At 40.0% G+C, this 18,030-nt stretch overlaps 3 protein-coding genes across 5 annotated transcripts; 1 reads left to right on the top strand and 2 right to left on the bottom strand.

Moving 5' to 3' along the window:
- Positions 1–60: 60 nt before the first annotated feature.
- Positions 61–6,371, bottom strand: LOC131670084 (endocuticle structural glycoprotein SgAbd-8-like). 3 transcript variants are annotated; one of them, XM_058945442.1, is made up of 4 exons: positions 6,179–6,371; positions 1,856–2,112; positions 639–900; positions 61–405 (listed from the first exon to the last, which is right to left on the bottom strand). In XM_058945442.1, exons 1-4 carry the CDS (start codon positions 6,221–6,223, stop codon positions 364–366), a joined length of 606 nt encoding a protein of 201 aa, XP_058801425.1. In that variant the 5' UTR covers positions 6,224–6,371; the 3' UTR covers positions 61–363. The 3 variants fall into 3 exon arrangements, with proteins under 3 accessions (XP_058801425.1, XP_058801426.1, XP_058801427.1); XM_058945443.1 differs by having other exon boundaries at positions 61–409; positions 6,179–6,349; XM_058945444.1 differs by lacking the exon at positions 6,179–6,371 and adding an exon at positions 4,185–4,306 and having other exon boundaries at positions 61–409.
- Positions 6,313–17,830, bottom strand: LOC131670086 (stabilizer of axonemal microtubules 1-like). Its single transcript, XM_058945446.1, has 13 exons — positions 17,808–17,830; positions 17,689–17,740; positions 17,550–17,609; positions 17,436–17,480; positions 17,213–17,362; positions 16,952–17,141; positions 16,733–16,887; positions 16,384–16,668; positions 7,631–7,795; positions 6,874–7,340; positions 6,714–6,811; positions 6,483–6,530; positions 6,313–6,412 (listed from the first exon to the last, which is right to left on the bottom strand). Exons 1-13 carry the CDS (start codon positions 17,828–17,830, stop codon positions 6,405–6,407), a joined length of 1,746 nt encoding a protein of 581 aa, XP_058801429.1. The 3' UTR covers positions 6,313–6,404.
- LOC131670083 (uncharacterized) lies at positions 11,262–12,855 on the top strand. Its single transcript, XM_058945441.1, has 2 exons — positions 11,262–11,386; positions 11,472–12,855. The coding sequence occupies exon 2, from the start codon at positions 11,532–11,534 to the stop codon at positions 12,636–12,638; it is 1,107 nt and encodes a 368-aa protein (XP_058801424.1). The 5' UTR covers positions 11,262–11,386; positions 11,472–11,531; the 3' UTR covers positions 12,639–12,855.
- Positions 17,831–18,030: the final 200 nt, after the last annotated feature.

The following is an 18,030-nucleotide window of genomic DNA, read 5'->3' as shown; positions in this document are numbered from 1 at the left end:
ACATTGTTATGATCGAGGTTAAGTAACGAGGCGACATCGAATTATGAAAAAGTTTGGAGTCTTACTTTAATCACAAAACAGTACAATACAAAAAATTATAGCTCAAATAATTACTACGCGTGGTACATATAATATTACACGGATGTAATAATAAGTATTACAGAGCGATGAACGTATTGCAGCGAATATCGTTACGAGTTCGCAAGTACATGATCGATCATAAGCACATTGCTAGTCGATGATCTAAGGGCTAAAGAAATCCGATGAACGAAAAAATGATGATTTGAGAGAACAACGTCGATGGCTGACTAATTTATGGTCTGTACTGACCAGTGTGATCGTCTCGCCTGACGACCTGCTGGTTCAGTGGCTGGTTACCCTTCTGTTGAGCCTCCCGTGCAGCGGCTTCCTGTGAAATGCATTATTTCACGAATTAATTTTCAGTAAATTTATAACCAAGTGCACCGCAAAATTAACAGCGTCCGCGTAAGTTTGCTCAAGGAAACGCGCCATAAACAAATAGTATCTCGGCCGATCTCTCGATTGGCCAATCAGCATGCAAAATAGTCTCTCTCTCTCTCTCTCTCTCTCTCTCTCTCTCTCTCTCTCTCTCTCGAAAGAGCGTGTTGGTTGCTGACCTGTTGTTGTCGAATGCCCGCGTAGATGAGATCGAGTCCCTTCTGGATCTCCTCGCTGACAGGTGGTGGAGTTGGAATGTGATCGCCAGACGCGTGGAAGCCAGTCTCGTCAGCGGTGTAGTGGATGGTGATGAGTTGGCCTTCGGGACTCGTGTACGAGTAGCTGCCCTGTTGCACCAGTGCTTCGGCTTGCTCCTCGCCTTGGCCGACCGTCTTGATGTAGCCGCTCTCCTCGGCGATTATGTTGTTGCCAGTTTCATAACTGTTGGAATTCGAAAAAAGATCGTTAATAAAATGCGGGGATATCTATTTCCAGCGTGTGCGCTTGTTAAATTCCGGTGGCTAGCCGTTTGCACTCGATGAGATTTTACACTGTTCGCTCGGTTATTTTTATCCATAAAGGATCGTAATTACTTTTTCGAGTACCGTCGGGCTGTATTTTAATCATGCTTATTTTCATTCGCGAAATTTTATTATCAACGTAACCGTGTTATTTGAAAGTAAATACGATCATTATAATTTTGTAATTAAATATGCGACCAACTTATCAAGTTTGCTTAATAATTTTACACCGTTATGAAAAAAAACCTGATATTGAAATCAATAATTGAGTAACTAAAAATCTCATACGAAGTAAAATTAATAAAATTAATATTTTATCCAGATTTATGTTTTCCTCGGAGATTACACGGTACCAACGTATAAAATGTTTCTCAACGGCTGTCGAGCGGCCTTAACAGATAAGTAACGCGCAAACACGATCGCATATTTCGAACGAAGACCATAATAAAAAAAAAGAAGTAAGAAGTATTCCGTAATTGCGGTCGATCATGTTTGGACGATCCTTGAACGTTTTTTTTTACCTCTCTCTCTCTCTCTCTCTTTCTCTCTTGAAAGAAGATTACAAACGCGATGCGTTTGGATATGTACGTGCGGCAACGTTGCGAAAATCCGCAGAGTCGAGGGGGATTAGGCCCCGAGCTTTTATGTAAGAGCACGCGTGCTTTTTCAATTGGCAGAAATTTTTATAGGCGCGTAATTGCCAGGCGCATACATCGATTATTTTTGCCCGCGCGCGAAAATTACGCATGAGAAAATTTTCTCCGTCTCGCCATTACGAGGAGATTTTCATTAAAGTTCGACGGGACTCCCACGAGGAGCTTGTAGCTCGCTTTGTGACGTAAGCGATATATGTAACGTTTCAAATTCAAATTTACTTGGTGTGGTAAGTGCCGTCGTGTTCTTGCTGCTTGTTCCACTGGATGATAGGGATGGGCGTGGTGGTTGTTTTTCTTTCGGAGAAACTCTGCCCTGATGGTTCTGGTTGGTATTGACGTTGCTCTTGATACTGTCCATTGTCAACGTTGCGCGACGCAGCTTGTTGCTGCTGGTGATAAGCCTGGTTTGGATTTTGGAACGGTCGGCCGCGGTGAACGTCTTGGGCTACTGCCAAACCGAGCATCACAGCCAATATCTGTTTGATGGTAGAAAGGAACATTTTTCATGTCAATTTTATGCACCAGATACTTTATGTTTGTTATCGGAAGAGTTATCGGCTCGAGTGTGCTGGAAGTTCGCCAGTGTTTTTGGTGTTAAAATGAAAAAGAGATGGCGCTGAGTTACGCAACGAAACCGGTTGAATAACTGAAACTCCAACATTTTCAACATACAGCGTAGAGATTAATAATTCTATTTTTATTTGTGAACTTTCGGAGAATCGCACCAGATCGGTTAATAGAAAATCTGCAGGGGGCTCGTGAATTGCCAAGTAATTTTCCAAGAGACCAGAGTTCCACGCGATTCGCGTTTCAGCGCGCAAAGACAATTAATAACACGCGTAACCGCGATTCGACCTCTGCCTGGAATATAGAGCCCGCGCATTCAACCACCGTGATTGTCGATAAGCGGCATCACTACGATTCACAAGCGACACCCGCACGCAAACGCGGAGATCCCGAAAGAAGAAAGTCAGATCGGGCCCGGGCATCGGCAGCCGCATCCCCGCGCGAAATTTCACTTTCAGCACACGTGGCTTTCGAATCCCGCTGAAACTTTCTACGCGCTACCAGTCGGAAATCGATCATCGTCGTCTCGCTTCGTCTTCCGCTACGCCCTGGGCGATCCTCGTGCTGCGCGGGCGGCTGCGTCGATGTTACGTCGATGCCCTCCAGGCGAACACTGTTTAGCTTTTTTTAGCTTTCGTCGGTCGCTTTTACTTTCCGAGCTTTCTTTTCTTTGCCTCGACGGCAAGATAATACCCGATGACTCGGTCGTTGTTAAAGAAATAACGACGCGAATTCCACCAAAGTAAGTGATTAGAGAATGACCCTTTAATTTTATGCGGACTTTTCACGAGATATTTCGTAAGTTTTTCCAATGACTCAATCTGCAACGTGCATCGTCTTATCATCTAAAGAATCCTTAAAGCTTTAATAAGCCTCTTCAAACAGACCTCTACGACTCGCACATTCGCGTGGCATCTTTTTAACGACCCGACAATTAAGAAACTCCCATTACTCTCGCATAATACTGCATTCGAAATCTTACAAAAACTTAACGACTCGCGAGCATCTGGAACATCTCTCAGATTCCATGCGGCAGCGGAAAAAGCCGATGTTGCAATTCCCCGACGCATTTGAAGTTTCAACGGCAGCACGCGCTGGCAGGCGTTAATTGATAGTAACCGATCGTAAACACCTGAATGACTTCGAAAGCTTACGCCATCCTCTCTCTCTCTCTCGCTCGAGCAAGAGAGAGAGAGAGAGAGAGAGAGAGAGAGAGAGAGAGAGAGAGAAAAGCACTCGTCTTTGGAGCGCTTGGTCCGTTTCTCTCCTTCATATATGTATATCGAAGGAGGCTAACTTTGTTCAGCGGTGAAAGTGAAAAGCAAATGCCGGCGCGGGTCGTTTAACTCCTGACCCGCTAACCCATCCTCTCCTCGAGAGACCCGCCCGTTAGCGACTTCCGTGCCTCCCCTGACTTTTTGCTTATCGCCGGCGGCCGATCGGTTCGTTTGACCCGCCCGTTGAAAATTAGCAAGCTTCCGTAGTGCCGCGATTGATCTTGCGCGCAGGCTTTGAAGACTGTCGTCTCGATGCCAACGGAAATCGCGGTCTGCTCGATTCTTTCGTTTTTCAAGCACACACGCGTCGGTCACTTTCACAATGTCCTATCTCAGAGCTTCGTAATGCGGAATAAGAGAGAAGACGCGATCGCAGCTAGCTAAAAGCAAATCGTGCCCGACAAACCGTTTCTTCCTCGTTTCTTTTACGACTCTTCTGTTCGGCGTGCGGACAAACGTGCACGATTTGACTGCACAGTAATACGGCGCGAATCAAATCTTAGGCTTCGTTACTGTACGTTATCGTACGCTCGAGCGTATAATAAAACAGTGCACAGTTGTCGTCGCGCAAAACAAGAGAAAGAAAAAACTGCGTTCCCACTGCGGAAAATCAAAAAAGCCGCAGAACCTCCATAACAGCCGGACGAAGACGCGCGAGGATTTTCAAACCGCACAGCACGACGGCGAGGAGAGAAGCTACTCACCGCAGTCCTGAGCATGACGGTGGTGTAGATTCCGCGTTTCCTTCGAATGTAATAATACAACTTTGGCACCGACTGCTTCGCTCGCGCACAAAATGAGTCGTTTCGTAGGATGATGATGCGGCCGCTGCTGCCGTGTTTTCTATCATGGAGGAGAGGAGAGGATTCCCTTTATATACCGACTCTCACTGTTTGCCCCCCAACCGAATCGTTTCTACACTCTCCCGCTCTCGGACTCGCTTTCGTTGCGAACGCCGACGACGATGCGAGCGCGCGTGTATGCGAATCTTCAGGCGCGCCTTTGCGGAGCGTGGGATCATCTCTATCGTCCTGCGAAGGCTAAACATGGTTACGACCGACCGAGACTTTTCTCTCCGTGTCCCTCTCTCTCACACACTGTCTTGATTTTTATGCCCCGATTCCACGATCATCTGGTTCCCTCGGATCAATTTGGAGGAATTTGCAGACGATCCCTGTACCGACTACGAAAGCATAAGCTGGATTTATTGAGCAAACGAATTACCAAAATTCATCGGAAAATTATGAAAATCCGCACGGGTTTCATTTTATTCCAGACTAGCTCCGTATGCACATTTGCAATTAGGCAACAATAAACCTGCCGGACGATACGAGGCATCCTAATTTTGAATTCAATCTCGCAATTCGCTTCGAAGTTTTGCGAAAGACGATTCGAGTTGTAAAACGAAACTCTAAACCAATTAACGTCGCGGCATCGATTTCTAAATTAACGGATTGGAAGATGTCCGACGAAGACGACAAATCTTTTCGCGTACCTACGTTTCGGATATCGATTGGCCTTTACCGGGGACGACCGATTCTGCGAAGAGTCAACGAACGAGCATTCTCGCAACGAGATTCACCGTAAAGTTTCCCCATGCCCGCGCGACGCACAATGAAAAATCGGTTTCTCGCCGCAGCTGCGATGCAACTTCCGAAGCTCGACCGTGGCTTTTCGTAACACCATACGAGACAGGAAAAAGCCTTCTGCGGCGAGTGAAATAAGGTCTCTCGTTTCTATTTGCCTGAACGTAAAAGCGCGCGCTCGTGTACGTCATAATCGTGGACTCGCGTCCTCCTCCGGAAGAAAGTGATTCGTTAGAAGATGAGTGCGAGAGAGAACTTTCAAGCGGAGTGAAAACGAGCGACCCCGAAAGATATTTCAACATCGCGCCGCTTCAATGAAATCCGAACTGGATACGTCAGTTTCGGGCACGACAAAACATTATACCACCAGGCTCGCCGAAGGGATTCGCAATTCATTATACGCGCGCGATTAGGCAACCATTGATTGCATTTTTTTTTTCCTTTTTTTTTGTCTCTCGGCTGAATCGTTGATCAAAGCTGCGGGCGAAAATTGACGGTTTCGAGCGCACGCCCGCAAAACAAGAGAAAAAAATCATCAAACTCGCGTGTATGCTAAAACGGCGATTGTTGGTTTTCTTTTTCAGGATCGTCATTGCGAAAGAGTGTCATCAGCGAACTATTATAACTGCGTAATATTGTCGTCGCATTGTTTTGCCCCGCAGCGAGCTTTATGTATTATTCATTCATAGTTTTCATCTTTACGGCTAATAAAACGCACCGCTTTGGTATCAAATGAAGTAAATGGCCAAAGACAATGAAAACAAATAACTTTTCTCGTCTGCTCCACTTTTTTTTTGGCTTTTCGCAACAAAAACACGAGAAACTGAACGCGGATGGCAATTGTGAAAATCGAAGAGGTCACCGGGCAATTCTATACCTGCAGAGTTCCTCGCGTGTTTAATTACGTCAAGTTTCATAATGTCGAGGAGAGAGGACTTTCACGCCTTGGAGGCGCTGGCTGCGGTGGCGGCGGCGCCAAATTAACGTAAATCGTGATGATATGATTTTACTGCGTGCCAGCATCGCGTCACTATTAGTCGTGTGGTAACGACGACGAGGAATACTTGGGCAACTTCTTTTTGGCCCGAAATTAAAAGCCAATCGAACCTTACCTGCAAACGAAGTTCGATTGTAAATGTGCGTTCCTTGCGTATCATATAACGTCGAGTACGGAGCTTCGAATATAGTTGAAATTTTCATGGCGCTTTATTGAGACAGGCGGACGATGTACAATACAAGTGGGACGGGCACAGTCATTTGTCGTACACTTAGATTGATTTTTCATAGAAAAAAAGTTATATGTATGCGCTTCGCTCTGATTTATCGCTGGCTGTCGATCTAGCAAGCTGAAAAATAATTGTAATGTTAGCTGTGTTGCATGCGCTTGACTGGCATTGGTGAGTTGACTTCACTTACAGATGCATGGCCTTGTGTCTGGTGCGGAAGCTTGAGGATAGACGGACGCTAAAACATATAGATAATTGATAAAACTACCGGATTTGATAACACTGGAAGCATGAATATTCCATTAATTAATTGTCCAATTTATCGTTAAAGTGCGTGGACCAACTTCAATGGGTGGTAAAGATAACAATAATTTAAGAAAAAAAATTAATATCACATGCGTAAGTTTGTCAAATGACTTACTAGAACAAGGTTTGGAAGTTGATACCGGACAACAGGGATCTTTCACGTTGCACTGTTCCTCCGGACAACAGGGGATCAATTTTCCGGGGGGTATGAAGCTGAAAAAAACATCCACATTGTCCACAAGCGAAAGCCATACTTGTTTATTAGGGAGATCCACCTTAAACCATAAGTAGTATTGTCGTCCAAGCTCGTGGTGGGCTTGTGATAGTCGGGCCTCTTCCTCTTCTGGATCGGGCCGATCTCTTTGGGCTGATAGCTAAGCTGCGTGGTCGTATCCAAATCCATCGGTTCGGGCGACGGCATGTAAACTCGAACCGGCCTGTACGACTTGTTCTGCAAGACGCACTCTCCGCAATTGGGCAGGTAGGAGAGGCGGTTGGTAGTGCAGCCTGGAAGAAGAAAAGAGCGAGAGAAGAAAAAGAATTGTGCGCGCGGCCGTGAAGATGCCGCCGCGAACGGGGCTGCGGCTTCGGACGCCTCGCCTAGCGCGCGCGAACGGAATTCCGTGTTGCAAGCGCGCCACTTGCGCAAGCGGCCTTTTGTCAAACGAGATATTGCGCGCGCGCTTTTCTTGCGCTCGGGCCTTATCTCTCGCGCAACGAGGACTCTCGTCTTCGGATTAATCTGATGCACAGCGGATAATGAGGCTGGCTTTTCGCGAATCCTCAACTTGACACCGGGCCACGTCGCAACGGAAGCCTCGAAGCTCGTGTCCGAGAATATTTCGGTTATAATTACGACGACGCGCGAAGAATCCTCAGACAGAACTCTTTTCTATCTCGAAATTTTCAATTCGTTAGATAATTGACGCCGATAGAAATGAAGCTCATATCTATTTACGAGGAAGTTAAAAAAAATCGTCAATTGTGTACGACTCGGCGCAACTTACTCTCGAGTGGTGCCGGGGAGAGTACGAGATTGCCCTCGGGACGTATGGGCGACTCAGGTCCTCCGCATTTCCATGTAAAGTCGCATTTCTGTGTTGTGTCGTCCTGTATTGGTCCGCGGCCCAACAGTTGACGTTGACACGGTATGATTGGCTTTTCCGGCTTTGGACACCAGTTGCCGAAATAGCTCAACTGTAATACGTTAGTAATTGCTTTGTTCAATGGGCGTTTGACTTTATCACTCGTAGTTTCGTATTTTTCGTACCACTTATTTTAGTACTCAATTAATTATTTTTACAGTGTCAATCACCCACCCCCTGCATTATTCGAGTTACGCAATTTTGAAAAGTTGATATAAGAGACGTGCTTTTTCTTCGCAAATAAGGTTTGTGGCTTCTCCATACGTGTATACCTTTGATGATTTATTCTCGCAGTTATAGTAATCTAATTTCAAAAGTAATCGATATATTGTGTGCAATGGGCAAAAGTAAAATATATTTAAAAGCGTGTCATTATGATTCATTGTACCGACGGAAAATAAATTTATCGTAAAAATGCTTTGAGACGCGTGTAGAAGCTAGTTGGAGATCGAAACGATCGATATGCGAATGTTCGTAACGTTAAAAAATAAATTGCGAAAATTAGAACGGAAAAATAAACAAGAAAGAAGAAAGACCGAGAAATCCCGCGCGGAAGGTAAAAGTGTGGAAACGCTTTGTTTACGTGGAAAAAAAAATGGTCTCGCAATTGAAATTGCCACGACGAGCATGAGCATCGGTAATGTGGGTACAAATAGAGTTTTCGCATCGAGTCACGCGTTCTCGTGAGCGCGCAACGCCAAACGCACGGTCAGAGTCCGACGAGCGTCAGACGGATGGATTACGCGCCTTCGTGCGCGAATTGTCCGATACGCGTCGCTCGAAAAACGTTTCAGCCTCACCAAATACTTTCGCCCATTCATATTTCATGAGTGTTCATTATTCGCGTGCTTCCCCCGCGCACAGCTAAAGCCACCGCGCGCGCGTTTTCCTTCGGAGGCTGATGGCTCTTGAGAGCCTTTTTACGCAATCGTCCCGAGCCAATTCCTCCTTTTGGACTTTGTGGCTAACGACTCGGGTGTCATATTGCCAATTTCGAACGATAGGTGACTCACTGAAATAGGTAGGATTATAGTTTGAAAATGGGTTATTGCATAGCGACTACCTTTGCGCTGCTGCAACCTAAGTGTGAAACGCACGTAATAATACGTTTTGATAATTCTTACTTAATTAGATATGTGTACCGGGCTATTAATATGCCCATAAGCACAATTTTTATAATACTTAAAATTGAATGAAACGATAAGCATCGATAAAATGTAACTAAGTATACAGTATTGTATTGCATTTAATGAAGCGTTTAATAAAATCAAGCAAATCCTGCGAGTATTGTTTTCACATTAATCGGCCTCGTTCAAACATTCGATAGCGTTTTCGACTGTCAAGTTACGTAGCATACAGTTTTCGCATACCATTATTATTACAAGCAGATCTTTTACGCTACATCGTTAATTTCACGCACGTAGTCCGTGTACGTACATAAATCTCACAAACTTGAGCATTTGTGGATAGGCGACAGATAGGATCTTTTTGAAAATAATGAATTTCTGTTGGATTAATATCGATATTCGACTAATGCCCATCTTCAGCTGCATGAATTTGTACGAAAGAGCACAATTGACATGGTCAATCGCACAACTTGGTTAAGCAAGGCACTATTTACATTGAGTCCTCGTTCGACCGATGAAATGCCAGTCGACAATTAAAAATCGATCGTCTTAGCGAGATGTTAAAATGAGTTACCACGCAGACATTGGCACAGTGGATCGAGTGAATGTGACCTTGACATCGTCTTACAGATGGAAAATCAAAGATTTCAGCAATATCAGAGACGAAGTAGGATCGTCTCTGTTATCGCCTGTGATTACGACAGCTGATTCTAGCGTCAAGTGGCATTTGAAATTGTATCCTAATGGTAAAACAGACGAATACAGTGAATATATATCCGTATCCGTGTATTATTGCAGTGAGATCGAGACAAACGCATTGTACGTAATATCTATTGTGAATGCCGAGAACGAAGCGTTGGAAAATTTCACGATAAGAAAGAAACTAAAACTAATAACCGATTTTGAGTCTCAGTCGGAGGCATGGATTCCTTACAGATTTCATCCGAATTTCGCAGAGAGGAGCTTCGTTGCAGACTCGAGTAATAACGTGTTATCCGACGATTGTTTAACAATATCGTTCGAGGTCATTTTGCAAAATCCAGCCATACTGAATCCAAGCGCAAACGGCGAAGACAATTTTAGAGACGATAGGCTCAAGGAATTTGACGATTTCGAAAATTTGCTGGGGGACGAGCGATTCAGCGACGTTACATTTCTTGTTGGAGATAAAAAAATCCATGCGCACAAAGCTGTTCTGGCGGCTCGCAACGTAGTGTTCAGAAATATGTTCGATTCTAATGCGAAAGAGCGGGAAACCATCATAGAGATTGTTGACCTCGACCATCGAGTGCTGAAAGAACTTTTTCGATTTTTGTACACGGGCAAAGTGAATGACGTTTGCAGCATGGCCGACGATTTATTAGCAGCAGCGGACGAATATTGCGTCGAAGGATTGAAGACTTTTTGTGAAAAAACTTTGTACGAAAGTTTGGAGGTTGATAACGTAGTTCAGCTTATTGAAATTGCTGATATTCGAGAAGCGAAATTGTTGAAAGCACGAGCCCTCGAGTTTTTTGCGGATCACGCTAATGAGATTGTCAAACGCGATGAATTCTCGACTTTACGTCCTGACCTGATGCGCGAAGTAGTTCGCGTTATGGCTCAAAAACAGTGAATATTAAACAGTAGTAACTTTTAAATGATCGCATTCGTTGTATTTTGTCAAATCTTGTGCTATACTTTATTTTGATGCGATTTGTAAACTGTGTAATTGCCTAGTTCATTTAAAACTCAATTTCTCGATATTTGTATGTTGTGCTACAGATAGAAAATTAAAAATGTCAAGACTGTAAAAAACTTAGCTTGCGTGAACAGGCTGAATCCATCATTAATTTCCTTAGACGTCATAGTCAGTTGTTGTTTGCAGCTATATCAAAATAGTAAAAGTCTAGTATTTTTGGAATGCTTTGTAACAGTAGATGCCTTCGATGTAAAAGAGCTAAAGAAATCAATCTTTACATTTATATTAAATCACGCTGTTTATAGAGGTGAATTTAACTTTATTATATTCTATATAGCTGTGCGTGAAGTAATTCGCACAACATTTAAAAAAAACGAAAGCGAAATAATTGAGAGATTTCAATTTGTGTCGGTTAAAATAAAAAAAAAAAGTTAGAGTGAACATTACGAGCATATAAATATAAGTAATACAAGTTGTAACTACAGCAACGAATGCTTATATCACCTTAGTATTCCACATAATTTTTTTAAATGGTCAGTTTTATATGTTTATTCTAGCGAAAGTAAAATCTAATAAGCCAATCTTAAAACTCTATGCCGTAAAATTTTAGCCGCGAAACTTGTTAGCTTGAGTTCTATAATGATAATAATCGAGTAAGTGTAAACTTCGCAAATAATTTTCAAAATATTTATCCTGAGTTGCCATGTTCGGACAGAATACAGATATACAACACTTGGGGGAGCTAGTGAGTGAGAAATATTGTGCCTAGTTCAGCATTCTACGCGTAATTTTGATCGCAAAACAATTAGTCTCGTCATAGCTTCAGTTGCATGCGGTACGTATAAATTTCTGAAAAATCAATGGTTATTACGATCGTAAACTGAACATTTTGTAATCATTTTTTTCTGATTGTTCATTAGGTATTGATCGTTCACTATTTAAAAAGCTGAGATTTCAACTGAATTTCCAAAGAAACAACAATGAGTCCACCCAAAATATCTATTGGCGGGCCATCTTCGGATAGTGTAATAGAAAGAATAAACTCTAATTCGTCGCATTTTAGATGGAAAATAAAAAAATTCACAGAAATCAATAAAACAGCTGATGTTTGCGTGCGAAGTCCAAGAATTACTGCAACGTGCTGCAAAGTAGAGTGGTGTTTACACTTCTATCCGAATGGTGTTAGATCTGGAAAAGGTGATATGGCAGTGTCTGTAGAATATTTCTCCGAAGCATCTAACGTGCCTGTCATTTTAGAAATATCCTTTGAAAATGCAAAAAGACAAATTTTGGAAAATTATACAGTGAGAAGAGAAATTGTTATATCAATGAGAAATCATCCAGAAAATAAAGGATCACCTAGATCACCTAGTAAGCTTTCGAAGTCTCCTGTTACATTTGATTATTTTCCAGCTAAAAGACAAGTTATCGAAAATCCAGAAAACGAATCACCAATATTGACGAGGGGCGGCTGTTTGTCAATATCATTTAAAGTCATTTACAACGATCACCTATTTGCGAAAAAAACTTCAAGAGAGGTCGCGAACTTGAAAAATGTTATCGAGTTCGAGAAAATTTTTGATAAAGGCCACTTCAACGATGTTATATTTTTTATTAACAACAACATAGAACCAGAGAAACAAATTGTAGCACATAGAGCCATTCTCTCGCACCGTAGCCAAGTTTTTTTGGACATGTTTGCGAGAGATGTCCACGAGAATAAAGCAAGCATTGTAACGGTTTCTAACTGCTCTTATCAAGTAATGCTGGAGTTAGTGAGATTTGCGTATACGGACTATGTTCGTGAAATTGACGATATAGTATGTGAATTATACAAGGCCGCACACATGTATAGCATCGTAGACTTGCTAGCGGTGTGCGAAAGCTGTATCGTGCGTACCTTGAATGTCAATAACGCCATCGAGTGTTTGATGGTGGCCGATCATTGTAAAGTAGATGAGTTGAAAAACCACGTATTGAAATTTGTTGTGGATAATATTAGTAACATTGTTCACAAAACAAACTTTCCTTTGTTGAGCTCTCCAATTATTTGTGAAATAATGCGTTGCGTGATTCCAAGAACTTAGAATTGAATTTAAATTATTCTCAACTTACGCAAGTTAAAACTAGAAATAAAATATCGAAGATAGTCATATTTATAAGAAATGTATTGGCCTTTTCAATGTAATTTAATACTGAAAATTTTGTAAAAGTTTTTAAAGGAAATGTTTGTGGTGTTTTAGCTTTATAATCATTACTTAAAAGATAATCAATTATTTATAGAATGTTCAATAACCGAACAATAAAAATCTCTATTTATTATTTTTGAAATGCTTGATAATCTTCTTTACTATTTGCATGATACAATGAAAATTGTTGAATATTCGTTTTTTAATATATTTATTAATACAGTTATTAGTGTGGATAGTTTACCACACTAGTTTGGATGGTATTTCGTTTCTTAATATTTTTAATTTTTGTAACTAAAATAGCTTTTACTATTTTTTAAATACTATTAAAATTTTAAAAAGTAAAATTTATCATGTGTTAGTATTGCTCCTCAATATATCCTTTCAATGTTAATACGAAATATGGTTCTAATTTTTTCGTTATATAATTTGTTTTTTGATCCCTTTTTCTAGAATTAAATAAAAGATATATGTAACATTGCGACCTAATACGCCAAATTTTCGTAAAAGAAAATTGGTATTTTGCATAATCAATTGTTTATTCATTAGAGTAACGAAACATATATAATTAATTTTACAGTTTTTATTCTTCAACATTTTCTAAGTGAAAAACACCTTATAAACCAGAGTAATATTCATAAGCTATGCAGCTCCTGAATGAGCTAATAAATAAATTAGGAGGTGTTCAACTGATTACGCATTCTGCGTTGTTTCAGTATTTATATACAAATAGTGAAACCACAGTTTCTGTCAAATGTGATTCGTATCATTTGTTTTCATCGATATTTACAATAACAGTAGTCGGAGAATCGTTTGATGTTCTGCTTAAATATATAATTGAAAAGATCTCACTCTCATGCTGAATGGTTGATTGGAGTGGGCAAAACAAGCCGTTGAGTAACTACGAGTGGATACATCTCTAAGCCTTTATCTAGACACCGTGTAAAAATGGGTAAACTGTGGAGTGCATGACTGCCAACGTATCGTGTTTTGTATCAAAAGAAACACTCAAGATCACATCTATTCTCCATTGTTTACCGATATCCATTCGAAAGTTGAAAGGCGCTTGAAATTGTTCTCAAACGGCAAAACACAATATTTTATACTACTGGGTATATATTACAACAGCCGATTTGATTTAACTACTACCATTGAATTGTCCATCGTGTACGTTGATAACGAAGTTTAATGTAAAAACGATGTACAATTAGATACCCTACTAGGGACAAATTATAACGTTCGATACGGAGCTTATGTAAAATTCATACAGAGAAATGACATTAAAAATCTATGCAATTATATATTTGTAGGCAGCTGTTTGAGCATAACGTGCGATATCACTTATCAGGATACAATCACTGTGCTCCCGACCGTAAACGACAGAGGATCGTTAAGTAATAGCTCCTGAACAACGGCAAATTCGACGACGTCACGTTCATTGTCGGTGACCCGGAAATTCAAACGCACAAGGGCATCCTCGCGCTGCCCAGTCAAGTTTTCGATGCGATATTTCAAGAAACTGCACATCGGCGAGATCGCTGACATCGACCACGCAACGGTGAAACAATCATTTCAGTTTATGCACACACAGGTGCAGTAGACGATATCGAGAACGTGGCTGGTGACGTGCTCGTCGCCGCGGAAAAGTATTGCGTCGACCTACTGAAAGTCCTGTGTGAGATAGCTTTGTTGCGCAATTTGAAGGTCGAGAATGCTGTTGAGTGCTTAATTATAGTTAACAGCAGGAATGTAGCTAAATTAAAGAGGAAATTTCTCAAATTCATTGCAAAAAACAGTAGAAATGAAGTGAGAAGAGAAGAGTTTGGTTTGTTACACCAAGATCTAATGTGAGAATTAGCTCGTATTCTGTCCAGAAGAAAGACGAATACTTTTTGAGGTCGATATACTGCATTTTCTTGCAGCTCAAAGCTTAATAGTTGAGCTTAATACGTTTGAATATAGTTTTCGGCTGTATTTCTTTAGCTAAATCTAGAGTATCGCTGAATAGACACGATCATTGTAAAAGCGTTTTGCCCGTTTACATTTAATATGGTTCGATCCACATTGATTCCAGGCTACAGTAAGTTTACGTTATGTGTTTATAAGAGTCAAGAGTTATCTATTAATATTTATTAGTTTCCAATATAACTGCATATAACACTCCATATAACACTGTAGGTGTATTTTAATTATTCTATTTAAGTATACACTGTGGATAACATATATAAATGAGTCTAGGCTGTCACTGGGCTTCTATAAATTATTTTAAATCATGCACGAATAATTTACCAATGACCATTCAGAACTTTCATTGGACTTTCGATTCGACGACTGAGCGCCTAGTTGCGATAACAATCGAAACAGAAATCTTAAGAAAAACTAGACTCATGGAATTCGATCATTTCGGAAGCTGTTACAAGATGACGGAGTATATTAGCGATGTCACATATGTTAACGGTGACAAGGAGATTTGAGTACACAGAGTCATTCTACCTATTCGTAGTCGAGTTTTCAACGCAACGTGTGCAATCGGAATACGGGAACAGAAGCACAGTTTCATTGAGGTTGTTGACATCGATTGTGCAGTATTCATAGAGTTATTAAGATTTATATGTACACGACTACTATAAATATTTATTTGATTTGATAATGAACGTTTTACGTTGTTTAACTATAGTAATCATTATCTCTCATAACGTAAATGATTAGTAACCTATGTTACATTTTGATACATAGTATGTCATTTAGTTTCAAAATTCGCAAAACTTCATTAATGCTGAACTGAATATGTAAAATAAAACATATTTATGTAAATGCGCAATGTATTTAGTATATTTTAGTTAACGAATAAAAAATTTAAACGAGCTTAAGATAAAGATTGCTTTAATTCGTTTTTTACCTATTTAACAAATAATTTTTCTTTGTTGAAAAATATTGAAATGCAAGATAAGAAACAGTTATTGCTGTCTTTTCTTGTTCAGTAGTCACAAATGGATTCATAGTAGACAGCTTCGTAATAAATGCATTAATAAGTAAATTATCATGTGCAAATTAGATAATAAACTTATCTTATTTGCACGTAACAATTCACATCGAAGATTCTAACGATAAGATTATCAGGTGACCTCACCAACAAATTATTAATTTATGATCTACAAATCCGTAAAACTTACTAAATTCGCATGGACGTTTACGAGGATTGAGTTATGTACTGTATTGTAAACGTATTCAAGTTTAACATCGAGTAATAAAAAATGTCAGACAAATAACAAAATCTTCAAAAATTAGTTACACGAATAAAGTGTTGAAAGCAGTCGGAACATTCAAACGACAAATCCAAAGTTATTAATGAATATTAGGACTTCAGAAATATTGACGTTGTTATTCATTTATTTGTGATCTCTCCAGTGATTCCAAGGGATCAATCAAAATTTAGATGGCTTTAGTATTCGAAATAAATACATTTCAAGCTATTATGTTATTTTTTGTTGGTTATCGTAAGACTACTACTGATACAACATGATTATTTTACCATATCAACAATGTCAGGATGCAAAGTAACAATTGGTCAACCAAAAAAATAAAAAATAAAAAATAAAAAATTTTTTCATACTAATTATACAAAGGAGAAAAAAAATCTTACCTTATTTACGGTATCATGCGTGATGGGGCAATCATCGAAGATTTTGTGTCCTCTCGGCAACACTGGCTTCGATTTGTCTCCACAGCTACCAAAGTAGCTCAAACAGTATGTTGTATTATCGTCGAAACAACAGCTACGGTTTAGCAAATTGTTCTCGGCCTGGTGCTTGATCGGCTTGACTCGCTCTTCACAGTGTGGCCAGTAACTCAGCTTGTACGTGGTGCGGCCTTCCAGTGGCGTCGTTGGCTGATGATACTGTGGCTTTTTCTGCCATGGATGTGTTTCCTAGAATGTTATCGAAAAATTAAATTAATTATTGTCGCCAGTCATTGTTATTATTAAAATTCACCTTGTTTGGAGGTTCTTGCGGGAAGAAACTGAGGCGGTAAGTAGTATAGTCCTCGAGTGGCTCACCGGATTTTTCGTAACAACGGATGGGTTTGAAAGATTTTACTGGCTCGTGGCAATTCGATTCGTAAAAGCTCATTTTGTATGTTGTGTTGTCTAGATCGATCGATTTTAAATGAGGCAAAGTTATAAAATAAAATAAAACACCGATAGACTTCACCTTCTACTGCTCCTCGAGGTAGGCACAAGTTGCCCCTGTACTTGATTGGATCCAATTTGCGGCCGCACTTCCACGTGAAGTCTTTCTTCTGTGTCGTTTTGTCGTCTATAGGTCCTCGACCGAACCAATTTCTCATACAAGGGAGAATCTTCTGCTGTTGCTTTACAGCCCAGTTGCCTAGATAACTCATCTGCACAAACATGAGCGTAAATAACGGAGCTTTCAGTAAAATTGAAATTATCATTTAATGAAAAAATATACTTTATGCGTCGTGTCACTAGACAACGGACAGTCAGGAATACCCAAGTACCCTCTTGGCAAGATAGGTTTTGTGGCTACTGGTGGGTTTGGCCAAAATGACAGTTTATATGTCGTACAACCTTCCACAGGATCATCTGATTTGTCGTATGTCTATTTAAATGAATATTTTATTACTAATTGAATATATTGTAGGTAAAGTATTTGCTTTATGACATCATCTTACCCTAATTGGTTTAAAAGATTTTGGTATTTCTGGCTGGATGTATTTCTATTGACAAATATTTTCACTCTTATATCATTCTTAACTTTCTCCTTAAAGAACAGAATAGTTACTTACGTAAGCTTTGAATTCTGGAGATTTGCAACAACAACAATTGCAACACTCACTGTGACCTACCTGAGCAAAATTATTGAAAATTAAGTCACTAGATAACTGTTGTAATTTAGGCAATAAATGCAGGAAAACTCTGTCTTACTCGAATTTTATTTTTTATGTCTAACAGGGATGTCAACTTCTCACGCGGAAAGCTACAATAACCAACAATTTGATGTGATCACCATTTCGGGCATTTCAGAAAAATTATAACAAACTCACCGATCTTGTAAGCAGATTTCCATTTTTTTCAATAAATTTTGAAGACAAACGAAAATAAATTAGATCGCAAAAGTCACATAAATTGAAATTTTGAAACTTACACCCCCCGGCGGATTTGAAGATATTAGTAGTAAACTAACAAAATTTACACTGGAGGTTAGTTATAACGACAAAAAACAATTGAAAATGTGAAATATTCAAAGGATTTTTTAATAAAAAATTA

The sequence above is a fragment of the Phymastichus coffea genome, unplaced genomic scaffold (assembly GCF_024137745.1).
Source record: "Phymastichus coffea isolate CEN01 unplaced genomic scaffold, Cenicafe_Pcof_1.1 PCOF00099, whole genome shotgun sequence".
Classification (NCBI taxonomy): domain Eukaryota; kingdom Metazoa; phylum Arthropoda; class Insecta; order Hymenoptera; family Eulophidae; genus Phymastichus; species Phymastichus coffea.
The sequence above is the reverse complement of the archived record's forward strand: the minus strand, read 5'-3'. Positions and strand labels throughout refer to the sequence as shown.